We start from the raw sequence: 15,017 nt of genomic DNA, 5'->3' as shown, positions 1-15,017 counted from the left end.
GGGCTGGGGGTCCCGAGCTGCTTCCGGCTCCGGTACCGGCTCGTTCCCAGCCCAGACCCCACCGCTCCCCGACCTCGACCCGTTCCCTTCCCGGCCCCCTCCCCGTCCCGGTCCCGGTCCCCGTTCCGCAGCGGCAGCAGCTGTCGGTGTCTCGCTGCTGTCCCCCCCCCGGTGACCCCTCAGCGCCGCGGGACTGGTCCCCCTGCACCCCGACCCCTCGCAGGACCTCGAGCCCCGGGGAGTTCCTGCACTCGCCTGGAACCCCGTGACCAAGAGGGACCCTGTGCCATGGGGGTACCCTGCATCCTATGGGGACCCCCTTCCCCAGGGTGTCCCTGTGCTATGGAAGGACCCTGTGCTTTAGGGGGAACCCGGCCCCCGGGGGGAACCTGTGCCCTGCGGGGAGCCTGTGCCCCCCTGTGCCCCTGCACCCCACTGGGACCCTGTGCCCCAGTGGAACCCTGTGTCCTGGGAGGACCCTGTGTCCTGAGGGGACCCCACACCGTGGGAGTACCCTGTGACCTGGGGGGACCTTGTGTGCCACTGCGACCCTGTGCTATTGGGGTACCCTCTGCCATTGGGGGACCCTGTGCCCTGGGCAGACCCTGATCCCCAAGAAAACTCTGTGCCTTGGAGGGACCCTGCACCCCAGTGGGACCCCGTCCTCCAGCAGGACTTGGTCCCTGGACAGGACCCTGTGCCTTAGGGGCAACCTGCACCTTGAAGGGATCCCAGTCACCGACAGGATCACAGGCCCTGAGGGGACCCTGCGTCTCGGTTGGACCCCGTGTCCGGGGGGGCCCCTGTCCTACAGCAGGACCCCATGTCCTGGGGGGCCCCTGTCCTACAGCAGGACCCCGTGTCCTGGCTGGCCACTGCGGTGTGGCCATTCCTGCTGCCCCAGCCATCCCCGCTGCCTCGTCCTGCTGCTGCCTCAGGTGCAGCTGCCCCTCGAGGCGCTGGATGCGCAGGGCCATGCGCAGGGCGCCGGCCTCCAGCTGTGCCAGCAGCCGAGCCGCCCGTGTCTGCAGCCCCTCCAGGGCCACCTCCAGCCCCCACAGCCGCCGCTCAGCCTCGGCCTCGGCTGCCGCCGCTGCCGCCTCAGCACCCGTGTCCAGCCGCCCCATGCCCAGCAGCAGCTCCCGGCCCTTGGCCTCCATGGCGGCACGGGCGTGGGGGAACTCGGCCAGCACCTCGGCCAGGTCCTCCTTGCCCAGGCAGAACAGGTCCGAGTAGCCGATGCTCAGGATGTTGGCCGTGCGCCTGTTCCCCGCCGTGTTCCCTGCAGGATGGGGGCCATGAGCCAGGGGGGCCGTGGGCCGGCGTCGGTGTGAGGTGTGGGGCTCACCCTTGATGTTGATGAGGCTGATCTCCCCGAAGTAGAGCCCCTCGCCCAGCACGGCCAGCTGCGTGACGCCGTCCTCGGCCACCACGGCCAGCCGGCCCTCGCGGACGAAGTACATCTCGCGGCCCACGTCGCCGCGCCGGCACACGAACTCGCCGGGGCCGAAGACCTGCGGGCGCAGGCGCAGCACCAGCTGGCGCAGCACCTCGTGCCCGCAGCCGCGGAACAGCCCCACGCGCCGCAGGGCCGGCAGGTGCACGCCGGCCGCCACCTCGGCCCGCAGCCCCCGCGGCAGGTGCTGCAGCACCGCCCGCTCCGCCGGCAGCTTGCGCTGCACGCGCAGGTGCTGGTGCCAGCGCGCCACGCGCCTCGCCAGCCGCCCGCCCACGCCCCGCGCCCGCAGGTACCGCCGCACCGGCCCCGCGTCGGGGTAGAAGGCGGCGTCGGCCGCGCTGAGGTTGGCGATGACGGCGCTGATGCTGCCGGTGATGGTGGCGAAGCCCAGCACAGCCAGCAGGAAACCGGCAGTGGTGAAGAGGAACTCCTCCTCGCGCTGCGGCGCCGGCGTGTCGCCCACCATGGCCAGGACCAGCGTGGAGAAGTAGAAGCTGTGCAGGTATCGGCGCAGCGGGCGCGCGAAGGCGGGGCACACCCAGGGGTCGGTGCCCGGCCCCAGCCGCGCCGATAGCGCGAAGTAGAGGCAGCCGTGCCAGTGGATGCCCAGCACCAGGTACATCATCAGCTTGGCCACACGGAAGGTGTTGGGCCACCCCGTGCGTGTCTCACACCGGTCGAAGGCCTCGAAGAGCCGTGGCGCCCGCAGGCAGCGGTTGGCACGTGCTGCCGGCACCCCTGGGACCCCCGGGACCCCTGGGAGCAGGCAGAGCAGCTCGGTGGGCAGCACAGCTGCCACGTCCCAGGGGAAGGCCCAGGAGCACAGGTAGCGCCGCCGCGTCCGGCTGATGTCCTGCACCAGGATCCCATCCTCCAGAAAACCTTGGGGGCAGCCAGGAGGGTCATGGCGCTGGGGGGCCCGGGAGAGTTGAGGGGTAGGGGTTTCTCAGGGGGTCCCTGTGATGGGAGGGGCTGGCAGTGGGGACTAGGTGGGTGCCTGCCATGGAGAGGGGGGGGTGTCCTGGAGACCAGTACCTCTGGATGGGCACCCTGGGGATGTCACTGGGGGTCCCCTGGGTTACTGTGGGGCTGAGGGGTCAGCAGTCCATGCTGGGACCCCAGAGTGCCCAGCCAGATCCCCCTCGTGCGGGGTTGGGTGACAGCTGTGCCAGGTGGGAGTGCACCTGTGTGTGCATGTGTGTGTGTGTGTGTGTGTGTTTACACACCTGTGCATTTGTATGTGTGTCTGTGTGTAACACACCCGCGTGTCTGTGTGTAACACACCCGTGTGTCTGCCTGTGTGTAACACCCATGTGTCTGTGTGTGTGTCTGTCTGTGTGTAACACTGTGTGTCTGTGTGTGTGTAACACCCCTGTGTGTCTGTCTGTGTGTAACACTGTGTGTCTGTGTGTGTGTGTAACACCCCTGTGTGTCTGTCTGTGTGTAACACTGTGTGTCTGTGTGTCTGTGTAACACACCTGTGTGTCTGCCTGTGTGTCCGTCTGTGTGTAACACACCTGTGTGTCTGTGTGTGTGTGTAACACGCCCGTGTGTCTGTCTGTGTGTAACACCCCTGTGTCTGTCTGTGTGTAACACACCTGTGTGTCTGTGTGTGTGTGTAACATGCCCGTGTGTCTGTCTGTGTGTAACACTGTGTGTCTGTGTGTGTGTGTAACACACCTGTGTGTCTGTCTGTGTAACACACTCGTGTGTCTGTGTGTCTGTCTGTGTATAACACTGTGTCTGTGTGTGTGTGTAACACACCCGTGTGTCTGTCTGTATGTAACACACTCGTGTGTCTGTCTGTGTGTAACACTGTGTGTCTGTGTGTGTGTGTAACACACCCGTGTGTCTGTCTGTGTGTAACACTGTGTGTCTGTGTGTCTGTGTAACACACCCGTGTGTCTGTCTGTGTAACACACTCGTGTGTCTGTGTGTCTGTCTGTGTATAACACTGTGTCTGTGTGTGTACCCACCTGTGTGGAGGCGCACGGCAATGTCCAGCAGGTACAGCGCATCACTGAGCCCGTCCAGGCCCCGCCACAGCCCCACATGTGCCTCCTGCACCTCGGGGAAGCAGCACCTGGGGTGCAGGTGGCATCACAGGGCGTCACCAGGACGGGGCCGAGGGGCCCGGGACGCCCCACACCCCTGCCCTGACCCCCCTGCCTGGCACCTGAGGATGAGGACGACCCAGTTGTAGAGGATGGGCAGCACCATGAGGCTGATCCACCAGTAGTGCCAGTCCCCGGCAGGGTCAAGGGTCCACCTCTGAGGAATGGCAGTGCTGCTGGGGGCACAGAGGGACCTAGTGTCACCCCATCCCCCTTCTGGACCCCTGGCCCTGCTGCGCTGCACCCACCCACAGCTGCCAGGGGCTCTGGGGCTCAGCCACCCTCCAGCACCTGTAGGACCTCGGGGTTCCCTGCAGTGCCCCCACCCCAGCCCCGCAGTGGGCAGCCGTGCCCTGCTCACCCCACAGCGTGTCCAGTGCCGGTGCCAGCCTCAGCCCTGGCCATGGGCCTGGAGGTGCTGCACGGCCGGAGCCAGGCCCAGTGGCAGGACAGGAGGGAGCTGAGGGGCTTCATCCTGCGCGACAGGGGTCCTGTGCGTCCTGGTACCCGGTGGGTCCTGTGCATCCACATGCTGGTGGGTCCTGTGCCGGGTCCTGTGCTGGGTCCTGTTCTGGGTCCTGTGCTGGGTCCTGTGCTGGGTCCTGTGCCGGGTCCTGTGCTGGGTCCTGTACTGAGTCCTGTGCCGGGTCCTGTGCTGGGTCCTGTTCTGGGTCCTGTGCCGGGTCCTGTGCCGGGTCCTGTGCCGGGTCCTGTGCCGGGTCCTGTGCTGGGTCCTGTTCTGGGTCCTGTGCCGGGTCCTGTGCCGGGTCCTGTACTGGGTGCTGTGCCGGGTCCTGTGCTGAGTCCTGTGCCGGGTCCTGTGCTGAGTCCTGTGCCGGGTCCTGTGTTGAGTCCTGTGCCGGGTCCTGTGCCGGGTCCTGTGCCGGGTCCTGTACTGGGTGCTGTGCTGGGTGCTGTGCCGGGTCCTGTGCCGGGTCCTGTGCACCTCAGTGCCCAGCGGGTGCTGCTGCCGGTGCCCGGCCCTGAGCGCGGTCCCTCAAGAGGTCCCGGCCACGTGGCTCCTGCAGCACCAGGCGCGTCCTGGCAACGTGGGGTCCCTGGGGCACCCACGGCCCCCCGGGATGCCCGGGCTGTGGCAGCCACGGTGCCAGGTGCACCGGGCAGGCCAGGGCATGGAGCTGTGGCCAGGTGTGCTGGGGCCCAGGCCAGGCCCCAGTGACAATGGCCGGTGCCAGGCAGTGCCCTCTGCAGAGCTGGTGGCAGCTCCCGGTGCGTGGTGCACACGTCAGAGCTGTGCCCGGTACGGGGTTACCTGGCACGAGGTGCCCGGTACAAGGTTATCTGGTACATGGATGCCCAGTTCTGGGCGTCCCGGTACAGGGGTTCCGGGTTCTGGAGTGCCCAGTTCCAAGGGGTCCCCATACCCAGTTAATCCAATTCTCGGTGCCTGGCTCAGGGGGCTGCCTGAGTCTGGGGTGTCCGGTTCTGAGGATGCAGTGTGCTGGGGTTACCCGGTGCAGGGGCTCCTGGTACACGGTTCAGAGGTGCCCAGTTACGGGGGGCTCCCAGTACACACGAACCGGGTTCCCAGCTCGGAGGGGTGCCCGGTTTTTGGGGGTGCCTCATAACAGCGGGTGCCTGCACAGGGTTACTTGGTTGCAGGGGTTCTGTAAGGGATGCCCAGTTCTCGATGCCCGGCTCGGGGGAGTTCCCGGTTCCGGGGATGCCCCATTCCGGGGGTGCCCCATTCCGGGGGTGCCCGGTCGGGTCCGCAGTTCCCCGTCCCCCGGCAGCGCAGCCAATCAGCGCTCGGCTGGCCCGGCCACGCCCCCTCGGTCGGGCTCGCCCCAAGGTGTGGTGGGCGTGGCCGTGCCTGGTGGGCGGGGCCGGCGCGCGGTGCGTCGGGCGCGGCGCGAAGATGGCGGCGGGCGCGCGGGGCCCGCGGCGGGGGCGGGCGGTGAGCGGCGGGGGCCGGACCGGGGGCCGGACCGGGGGCACCGGCGCGGCCGGGACAGCGCCAGCGGGACACCCCGCGTGGGCACGGCGGCAGCGGGGGGCACCGCGGGCGGGGCGGGCCCCGCAGCCGGGCCGGCCAAGCTTCGCCGCGGTCCTGGGGCGCCCGGGCCGCCGCCCGCCCTTGGCCGTGCGGGACCGCCCGGGCCGGGCCGGGCCGTGTCCGGGACGCGGGAGCCGCGGCGGGGCCGGGCCTGGGCGGGTCGCGGTGCCGCGGGGCAGGGGCCCGGTGCCGGGGGGGCCCGGAGCGGCGCGGGGTCCCGGGGGGTCCCGGCCCCGCGTCCGACGCCTCCTCTGCCCTCCCCAGGTGAGGCGCTGACGGGACGGGACCGCCGCGACCTTGACCCAGGTAGGCGGCCCGGCCCCGGGGCATGGGGAGGTCCCGGTCTTGCGTGACCCCAGGGTCTGGGAGACTCCAGGTCCCGGTATCACCGTGGCCCCGGGACTGGGGGTGCCCGGTGGGCAGCACCTCCCGCGGGCTGGAGAACAGCAGCCCCCGGGTGGGACAGCTCATAGCCGCGCGTAAGCCTTCAGCGTCACCGGGACCACTGGCATCCCGCGGTGACCCCCCGGGTGACCCCACACCGTGCTCCCCTTCCCAGGGTGCATAGGAGGGGCCGGTGCCCACAGCTACACCCCCCGGCACTGGCTGCAACCCCCTACCCATGGTGGCCGTGCCCCTGCTGTCCCTACCCCAGCTGCTCCTGCCCTGGTGACACCCAGACACCTCCCCATGCCCTGGTCACCGGCTGCTCCCCTGCTGCCAGACCCTCGCTGCAGCCCTGCCCGGTGACACTAGGGTGTCACCGGTGTGGTGACACGGCCCGTGCCATGTCCTGGCCGTGTCCCCTCACATGCAGTGGGAGCTGCTGGGTCAGGGTGTTGGGGTGTTGGTGCCAGGATGGGGCTGGTGGCAGCAGCCAGTGTCCCTGTCCCACTGGCATGGCTCTGGCTGTGTGCCAGACAGGTCCCTGTGCCAGGATGTGCCTGATGTGCCACGTTGTGGCCTTTGGCTCTGTGTCCGTGCTGTGGCTGTGCAGGGCTGTGGTGCTGGGCCCTGGGCTGGCACTGCCCCGGCATTCGGCAGGTCTAACTTTAGCAGCCACATGAGCCCTGGTGCGTGGGTGGGACATGGGACACCGGCTGTGCCGGTATAAATAGCTGGCTCTGCCGGTGCTGTGTCCCACTGCCCTGGCTCTGGCCACTTCCCTTTCCTGCTCCTGCGGTTTGGGGTGTCTTTAATGGCGCTTTCACTTCCCTCAGCCCCGCATGGGGGCTGCGGCAGTGGCTCCTGGTGCCACTGCCCTTCCCACGTGCTGCTGGGGGACTCCTGGTGTCTCAATGTCTCCAGGCTCCCCGGGGGACACTCGGTGCCTGTGGTGGTGGTTCTGGGGCACAGGGCCCTATAAATATCCCTGGCAGCACCATCATGCCACACCGGCTGTGGGTGATGCTGCCCGGGGGTGGGAGCTGTCCCTCTGTCCCGGTGGGTGCTGGGTGCTCCCCACACCCGCGCTGGGCTGGTTCCCAGTTCAAAGTCCGGCGCTGGGTGTGAGCAGAGCTGGGATCCAGAGTTTTCCGGCCACCGCTGCTCCAGCGCGCTTGCCCTCCCTGCCCTGGCCCAGCTCCTGGCACTCCAGCTTGCCTGCCTTCCTCCCCTCCTCCCTCCCTCCCTGTTGCTGGGTGCAGAGCCGGGCCGGGGGTCCCTGACCTCCCCTCTCCCTGCAGCCACTGGCAGCAGCATGGAGAGAGGACCCCGGTGTCCCGCCCGCTCGCCCGTGCCCCCACGGCGGTGCCAGGCCTCAGCCGGAGCGGTCGGGGCCCCCTGGCGCTGCCCGTGACTGCCGTGCCCCGCGTGCCGATGGAGAGGATGAGCTGGCTGAGCAAGCTGACACCGCGGGCGGGTGGGCAGCGAGCCCCCCGCAGTGCCAGCCTGCAGCCCCCCGTCACTGCCGACCCCGAGACCTGCCTCATGGTCTTCAAGAACCACTGGGCACAGGTGAGTGGGGCGCAGGGGCGGCAGGGACCCCCCATCTCCCAGCCCCCGGCACCCACGGCCGTGTGCCCCCTCCCGCAGGTGCTGCGGATCCTGGAGCGGCGCGGGAGCAAACCGGCCCCCGACGACCTCAGCGCCGTCCGCAACAACACCTACCAGATGCTGAACCTGCTGGCCGAGGACCGGCCCCGGCGGGATGGGGACAGGTCCCAGGGGGATGGGGACGTGGCCTGCGGGCCCATCCTGGAGTTCGTGGCTGCTGAGAACCTGTTGGAGCAGCTCCTGTGCTGGCACCTGCAGGGAGACTTCACCGAGGAGAGGAAGGTCCATGATGAGGAGTGGAGAGGGCGGGGGGGGGTCTGTGGGAGTGAGTGGCCTGCGGGGGGCTGGGACAGGCTGGATTCAAGGGGTGAGGGTGGTGGGGTGAGGGTCAGCCAGGCCAAGGGCTGGTTGCTGCACCTGGGGAGGTTCAGGTTGGATTTAGGTTGGGACTAGATGGGCTTTAAGGTTGCTTCCAATCCACAGCGTCCTATCATTCTGTGATATTGGGGAAAATCGCTCCTGGAAAGGGCTGTTCAGCCCTGTCACGGGTGGCCTAGGGCAGGGCTGGAGTCCCCACTCCTGGGGGGATTTCACAGCTGTCTGGCTGTGACACTTGGGGATGGGGCTCAGAGGTGGGCTGGGCAGCGCCGGGGGAGCAGATGGACCCGGGAGTCTCGGTGCCTCTCCCACCCCGTCCGTGTCCCCGTTCCCAGGTGGAGCAGCTGAAGCTGTACGAGATGCTGATCAGCCAGGCCCGGCAGCCTCTGCTGCGGCACAAGGCGGTGCTGACGCCGCTGCTGCGCCTGCTCAGCGTGTGCGCCGAGCCCGCCTCGGCCCCGCTTGAGAACAGCCTGGTGCTGCTGCTCAACCAGCTCTGCGTCTCTGTGGCCCGCGAGCCGGCCATCCTGGAGCTCTTCTTCCACAGCCACACGGACCAGGGCCCCGCCAACCTCATTATCTTCTCGCTCCTCATCCCCTTCATCCACCACGAGGGCGCGCGGGGCCAGCAGGCGCGCGACGCGCTGCTGCTCATCATGGCCATGTCGGCCAGCAACCGCGCCGTGGCACAGTCCATCACCGACAACTCCTACTTCTGCCCAGTACGACTGGCCAGCGGGGCCTCCCCTGCCTGGGGCAGGGCTGGGACGTGGTTGGGTTGGGCCACTGGGGCTGGAGCCATGGACAGGCCTGGAGGGAGGAGCGCTGCCCTGGGTGGGGGCTTGGGGATGGGAGAGGTCTGCAGATAATGGGGGGTCTGCAAATCTTGTGGGGCTTGGAGGTGATGGAGAGTTTGGGAGTGATGGAAGGCTTTGAGATAGAGGGCTTGGGGGTGATGGGGGCCTGGAGATGGCATGGTGATGGGGGGCCTGGGAATGATGGGGTACTCGGAGATGGCAAGGGACCTGGGGATGATGGAGGGTCTGCAAGTGATGGGCTTGGAGGTGACAGGGGGCCTGGGGATGGAGTGCTTGGGAATGATGGAGGGGTTTGGAGATGATGGAGGGCTCAGTGTTGGGCTGAGGACAAGGGGGCCGGTCCCTTGGGCCAGAGTGGGACACTGGGCCCAGCCCAGCTGCCCTGCCTGAAGCCGGGCTGGAGGGGGGCAGGTTCCTGTGGGATTGGGGTTCAGAGGAGGCTGGTCAGGTCCAGCGGCCGGAGGTCTGAGGGGCCGTGGAGCAGCTGAGTACCCAGGTGTGTCCCCAGGTGCTGGCCACGGGCCTGAGCGCCCTGTACTCCTCCCTGCCCCGCAAGATCGAGGTGCGGGGGGACGACTGGCACTTCCTGCGCCGTGAGGACTGGATTGGCGTCTCCTCCCTCGTCCTCTTCATGAACTCGCTCGAGTTCTGCAACGCTGTCATCCAGGTGGGGCCGGGGGGCTCTGAGGGGCTGTGGGGGGCTCCCAGCGCTGTAGGGGGCTGCCTGACCCTCCCTGTGGCCCCACAGGTTGCCCACCCGCTGGTGCAGAAGCAGCTGGTGGATTACGTCCACAACGGGTTCCTCGTGCCTGTGATGGGGCCGGCACTGCACAAGGTGAGGGACCCCCAGGAGCAGGCACAGAGTGTGGGTCTGCTGCCCATACCCCTGCCTGTGTGGGTGGGCAGGGCCACACAGTGCCCATCCTGTGGTGCCCGTCCCACAGACCTCGGTGGAGGAGATGATCGCCAGCACGGCATACCTGGACCTGTTCCTGCGCAGCGTCAGCGAGACGGCGCTGCTGAAAACCTTCCTGCGCTTCGTGCTGCTGCACCGGCACGACAACGCCACCATCCTGGACACGCTGGTGGGCCGCATCAACAGCAACTCCCGGGTGAGCCCTGTGGCCCCCCAGCACCCCCATCCCATCCCCATCCCATCCTGGACACGCTGGTGGGCCACATCAACAGCAACTCCCGGGTGAGCCCTGTGGCCCCCCAGCACCCCCATCCTATCCCCATCCCATCCTGGACACGCTGGTGGGCCACATCAACAGCAACTCCTGCATGAGCCCCCCATGGCCCCCCCACATCCCGTTCCCATCCCCAACATACTCACCCCAACTGGGACACGCTGGTGGGCTGCACCAGGTGAGCCCCTGCAGCCCCCACGGCCCCCCATCATCCCTGTCCTCATCCCATTTCCATTCCATCCCCGACATCCCTATCCCCAACATCCTCATCCCGTTCCCATCCCCAGCCCACCTGCCCCACTGCCCCCCTGATGCCTGTGCTGTCCCCAGCTGTGCATGGTGTCCCTGAGCCTGTTCCGGACCCTGCTCAGCCTCAACTGTGAGGACGTGATGCTGCAGCTGGTGCTCAGGTAATGGGGACCGGAGGGGCTCGGGGGGGTCACCTGCTGCCACCCCATTCCAGGGGATTCTCTGGGATGGGACCCGGGGCTTTGCTCCCAGCTGCGCATGTGGGTGTGGGGCAGCCACACTGTTGCCTGCCTGTGAAGGGGCTGGGGTCTAGTGGGGTGTCCCCGTCCCGGTGTCCACCCCTGGAGCCCCTCCGTGCCCCCCTGCCCCCAGGTACCTGCTGCCCTGCAGCCACGTGATGCTGAGCCAGAAGCGGGCAGTGCGGGACCTGGACATCTACGGGAAGACGGCGGCCAAGTTCCTGTCGCTCATCCCACGCTGCTGCCGCCCCGAGAGCCCCCCACCGCCCCCCGACCGGGAGGAGGAGCCCCCGTCCCGGGCCAGGGGTATGGCACCGCAGCCCCTCGCACCCCCTACGCATCCTGGCTGGATGCTGAACCCCCTCCCAGGCTTTACATGGCCCCTCAGGCCCTGTCTCGTCCCAGGACTGAGCCCCCTGTGCCATCCCTGTGGCCCTTCAGACCCTGTTCCCATTCCGTCCTGCCACTGGGCTCTCTTGCTGTCCCCACGGCCCCTGGACCCCCTTTCTGTCCTAGTGCTGAGTGCTCCTATGCCATCCCTACAGCCCCTGGGACCCCATCCCCATCCTAGCTCAGAGCTGAGCCCATCCCCGTGGCCCCTCAGATCCCCTCCCTGTCCCAGCATCAAACCCCTTCCCACCGTTCCTGTGGCCCCTCAAACCCCACTCCCAGCTTGGTGCTGACCCCTGTTCCCCCCACAGCCCCTCGAACCCCTTCCCCCCCAGCTTGGCGCTGACCCCTGTTCCCCCCACAGCCCCTCAAACCCCACTCCCAGCTTGGCGCTGACCCCTGTTCCCCCCACAGCCCCTCGAGCCCCTTCCCCCCCAGCTTGGCGCTGACCCCTGTTCCCCCCACAGCCCACGGCAGCCCCGGCACAGACGCCCCCCCGGCACCGAAGCCCTCCACGCCGTCCCGCCTCTCCTTCTTCATGCGCCAGGCGAGCGCGGCCCCCCCCGAGGCGGCCGCCCCCCGCTCCCCCGGTCCCCCCGCGGGCAGCCCCCCCTGTGCCGCTCCCCGGGACGAGGTGGCGGAGCTGGACAGGAACTACCTGGAATACCTGCGGGACGCGCGGCGCAGCATAGACCGCTGTGCCTGGGCCTGCCGCGTCTGGTCGGCCCCCTACGACGGCGAGGACCCCCGCGCCCCCGGCCCCCCGCCTGACCCCGACAGCCCCCCGGCGCGGCCCCCGGGGCCCCCCACCCCGCGGACTAAGAAGCGGGGGCTGCCCGAGGAGGGGGCGCGAGAGGCGCTGGGGGGGTCCCTCGGGGGGGATGAGCCCGGTGTGGGGGGGTCTGGCCCCGACCCCCGGGATGGAGGGACGCTGGTGAACGGGGCGCACACGGCGGCCGAGCCGGGGCGGCCCGAGGGGGACGTGGTGGTGAAGAAGGTCCGTCGGAGCCCCCAGGGCGAGGGGGAGGGCAATGGGGGGGCGCCGAATGGGGCCCCCCAGGCACAGGCCCCCAGCTGGGAGCCGCTGCCGTCTGTGGACTCGCTGCTGGAGGAGCTGCTGGCCCGTGCGCCTGCGGAGCCTCCCGGCACCGGCGTCTCCATCGAGACCTTCACCGAGGAGCTGCGCGAGATCGAGGCCGAGATGCGGAACGGGGGCGTGGGGGGGCCTCTGGCCGCCCCCCCAGAGCCCCCCGAGCCGCCCCTGTCCCGTGAGGAGGAGGAGGCCTTCGCCAGCTTCGCTGCTCTGCCCGAGGGAGACGCGGGCGCCGGGCGGGCGCCGTCGCGGCCCCCGGACCCCTTGGCGCAGGTGGTGGCCAGCCCGCCGCGGGCGGTGGGGCCGCCCCCCAGCCAGCCCTTCACAGGTGGGCATGGGGGGATGGGGTGGGGGTCCCGGCTGCTGGCGGGACCTGACCCCCCTGTGCCCCCACCTGACCCCCCCGTCCCCCCAGGCCCCTTCGTGTCGGTGCTTTTCGGGAAGCTGGAGAACATGCCCCACAACTCGCTCTATGTCAACTTCCTGCTGACGGGGCTGGTGGCCCAGCTGGCCTGCTACCCCCAGCCCCTGCTCCGCTCCTTCCTGCTCAACACCAACATGGTCTTCCAGCCCAGTGTGAAGTCCTTGCTCCAGGTATGGCTCCCCGGGACCGTCTTCCCTCATGGAGTCACGGAAAAGGGTTGGAAAGGCCCCCAAGACTGTTGAGTTCCCCCAGCAATGCCCAGCCCACCACTGCCCCGTGTCCCCAAGTGCTACGGGAACATGGCCGTTATTCCGCTGTGGGGACAGGGACTCCCCATGCCCCTGGACTCCCTCTGGGACACCTCCATCCTGTGGTCCTGCAGGTGCTGGGCTCGGTGAAGAACAAGATCGAGAGCTTCGCTGCCAGCCAGGAGGATTTCCCAGCGCTTCTCTTCAAGGCCAAGAAGTACCTGATTGCTCGGGGACGGCTGGACTGGGCCGAGGGGCCTGGGGCCACCCCTGCCCTGCGGCGCCCCGACACCCTGGGTGAGGGCACGGCCTCGGCAGGGACTGGGGGTGCATGGGGGGCTGGGAGCTGTGTGAAACCAATAGGGGCTGTGCAGGGAGTTGGGGCTGTGGAGTAGGCTGGGGGCAGGGCCGGGTCCTGGGGGCTGCATGCTCTGCTGTACAAGGGGCTGGGGGCTGCATTAAGGGCTGGGGGCTGCCCTGTGCATTGCCCAGGGGCTGGGGGCTGCGTAGTGTGTTGTGCAGAGCACTGGAGTCTGCACGGGGGGCTGTGGGCTGGTGGGGAGGGCTGTGGGATGCACGGGTTATAGGGAGGGGCTGGGGGCTGCCCCCTGCATTGCTCAGGGGCTGAGGGGAGGGCTGGGGGCTGCATGGTGTGTTAACAGGGGGTGTGGGGTCCGTGCTGGGAGCTGGGGAGCCCTGGGGTTTCTCCATGGGGAGTGTGAGTCTGGGGGAGGTGAGCGGTCTATGCAGTGGCTGGGGGAGGTCTGGGGGTGCACTGGGGCATAGATGCGACCCCCCATGTGCCCCCCACCCCACAGCCCGCAGCCGGAAGCCGTCCCTGGGGGAGCTGCTGCTGCGCCACGCCAACAGCCCGACGCGCGCGCGGCACGCGGCACAGCTGGCCCTGCAGGGGCTGCGGGACGGGGGGCTGCAGCCCCTGCCCCCCCTGGCCCCCCCGGCGCGGCACGGCGAGGCCCTGCGCGTGCGCAACGCCGTGTACTGCGCCGTCATCTTCAGCGAGTTCCTCAAGGAGCTGGCGGCCATCGCCCAGGCCCACGCCGTCACCTCCCCCTTCCTCACCGAGCCCCCCGAGGAGTGACCCCCGGGCCCCTTTTTAACCCCGGACTTGGACCTTTTTAATTTATTGGGGCGGAGCTGGGCCGAGGCAGGGCTGCACTTTGGACACGAGCGGCCGCCCCCCGCCCTGTGCCCCGGGGGGCAGGGCAGGACCCTGGGGGTCCCCTGGGCTCGAGGGGCGGGGGGGCGCGGGGCGGGCTGGCTCTGCCCCCCTCGGCCCCCCGGGGGTCCCCGGTGCCCACCCAGCTGCTCTCTATGCAACCCCTGGGGTGTGGGGCTGGAGGGGCGCGGGGGGGCCGTGCATGGGGAGGGGCGTGTGTGTCTGTGCTGTGTAAAACCCTTCGGAATAAAGGGTCTGGTCGAGGGCATCTTGTCTGTGCTGTTGTCGGGGCACTGCTGGCCTGAGACACCCCACGTCTGCCTCTCCTCAGCTCTGGGGGGCTCGGGGGGTGGCCATGGGGCAGCGAGTGCTGCCAGAGCCGTGGGGTGAAGCTGTGACTGCTGGGGGGCAGCGGCAGCACATGGAGAAGGTGCTGGTGTTGGCCCCCCAGGTGTGGGGGTGTGGGGGCTCCAGCCCCCTGGTGCTGTGACAGTTCCTGTCCAGCACCCACCTGGGACCCCTGGGACCCCTTCCCTGTTCATGGCCATCGCCCCGCAGCTTCCCCAGTGCTGCTGGGGTGGGGATGAGGATGGAGGTAAGGATGGATGGGGTTAGGGACGGGGATGATGCAGGTTGGATGGAAGTGGGGTTGGGATGAGGAGGATGAAGATGGAATAGAGGTGGGATTGGATGGGATGAGGATGAAGGGGATAAAAGGGATGGGGCCCCAGTGGTGGCACCTCTCAGGCAGTTGGGGGGACTGGTGGGTGCCCCAGGGCAGCGACTCCATTCCCTGTCCTGTTTACCCTTCCATGTCCTGCAGGAGCAGTGGCTGGAGAGCATCCATATTTTCGATTCCAGTAGTTCATGTTTTTATTGCAGTCACTCAGTGTGTCCACTGCAGCTTTTCTCCAGTTGTACAGCATGGAAACACTGGGGAGAGGGAGCACAGTGAGCTTTATTCCAGCCTTTTTTTCCCCAGGAGTATGGAAGGTCACCCACCCAGCAATGCAGAGCCTGGCTCTGGGGCTCTAGCTGCACACCAGGGCTGGGAATCAACGGGATGAAGTGATAGCAAATAATAGTGCAGGGAGATGAGCCCGCTGTGGTCAGATCCCAGTGGCACCTCCCCTCCAGTGAGGAGGTGGGCAGGGGCTGGAATCTGGGGGTCCTGCCCCCACCATGCCCCGTTCCAGCCCTCACATCCCTGTGGATGAGACTTTTTC

General features: G+C 68.4%; 3 protein-coding genes across 3 annotated transcripts in view; 1 reads left to right on the top strand and 2 right to left on the bottom strand.

Annotated features, from left to right (window-relative positions):
* NUP98 (nucleoporin 98 and 96 precursor) overlaps positions 1-15,017 on the bottom strand; it is a 209,302-nt gene that overhangs the window by 5,937 nt on the left and 188,348 nt on the right. The window lies entirely within an intron of this gene.
* Positions 180-4,956, bottom strand: CNGA4 (cyclic nucleotide gated channel subunit alpha 4). Its single transcript, XM_064645620.1, has 5 exons — positions 4,847-4,956; positions 4,081-4,556; positions 3,636-3,963; positions 3,436-3,542; positions 180-2,341 (listed from the first exon to the last, which is right to left on the bottom strand). Exons 1-5 carry the CDS (start codon positions 4,954-4,956, stop codon positions 180-182), a joined length of 3,183 nt encoding a protein of 1,060 aa, XP_064501690.1.
* Positions 5,404-14,057, top strand: FHIP1B (FHF complex subunit HOOK interacting protein 1B). The gene is made up of 14 exons (XM_064647202.1): positions 5,404-5,491; positions 5,855-5,896; positions 7,276-7,546; positions 7,625-7,867; positions 8,299-8,685; positions 9,290-9,448; positions 9,530-9,616; positions 9,726-9,893; positions 10,302-10,381; positions 10,593-10,765; positions 11,317-12,270; positions 12,358-12,536; positions 12,749-12,911; positions 13,433-14,057. Exons 3-14 carry the CDS (start codon positions 7,409-7,411, stop codon positions 13,711-13,713), a joined length of 3,012 nt encoding a protein of 1,003 aa, XP_064503272.1. The 5' UTR covers positions 5,404-5,491; positions 5,855-5,896; positions 7,276-7,408; the 3' UTR covers positions 13,714-14,057.

This window comes from Pseudopipra pipra, chromosome 2 (genome assembly GCF_036250125.1).
Source record: "Pseudopipra pipra isolate bDixPip1 chromosome 2, bDixPip1.hap1, whole genome shotgun sequence".
In the NCBI taxonomy this organism is placed as follows: Eukaryota; Metazoa; Chordata; class Aves; order Passeriformes; family Pipridae; genus Pseudopipra; species Pseudopipra pipra.
Note: the sequence above shows the minus strand (reverse complement) of the source record. Positions and strands in the feature narration are given on the sequence as shown.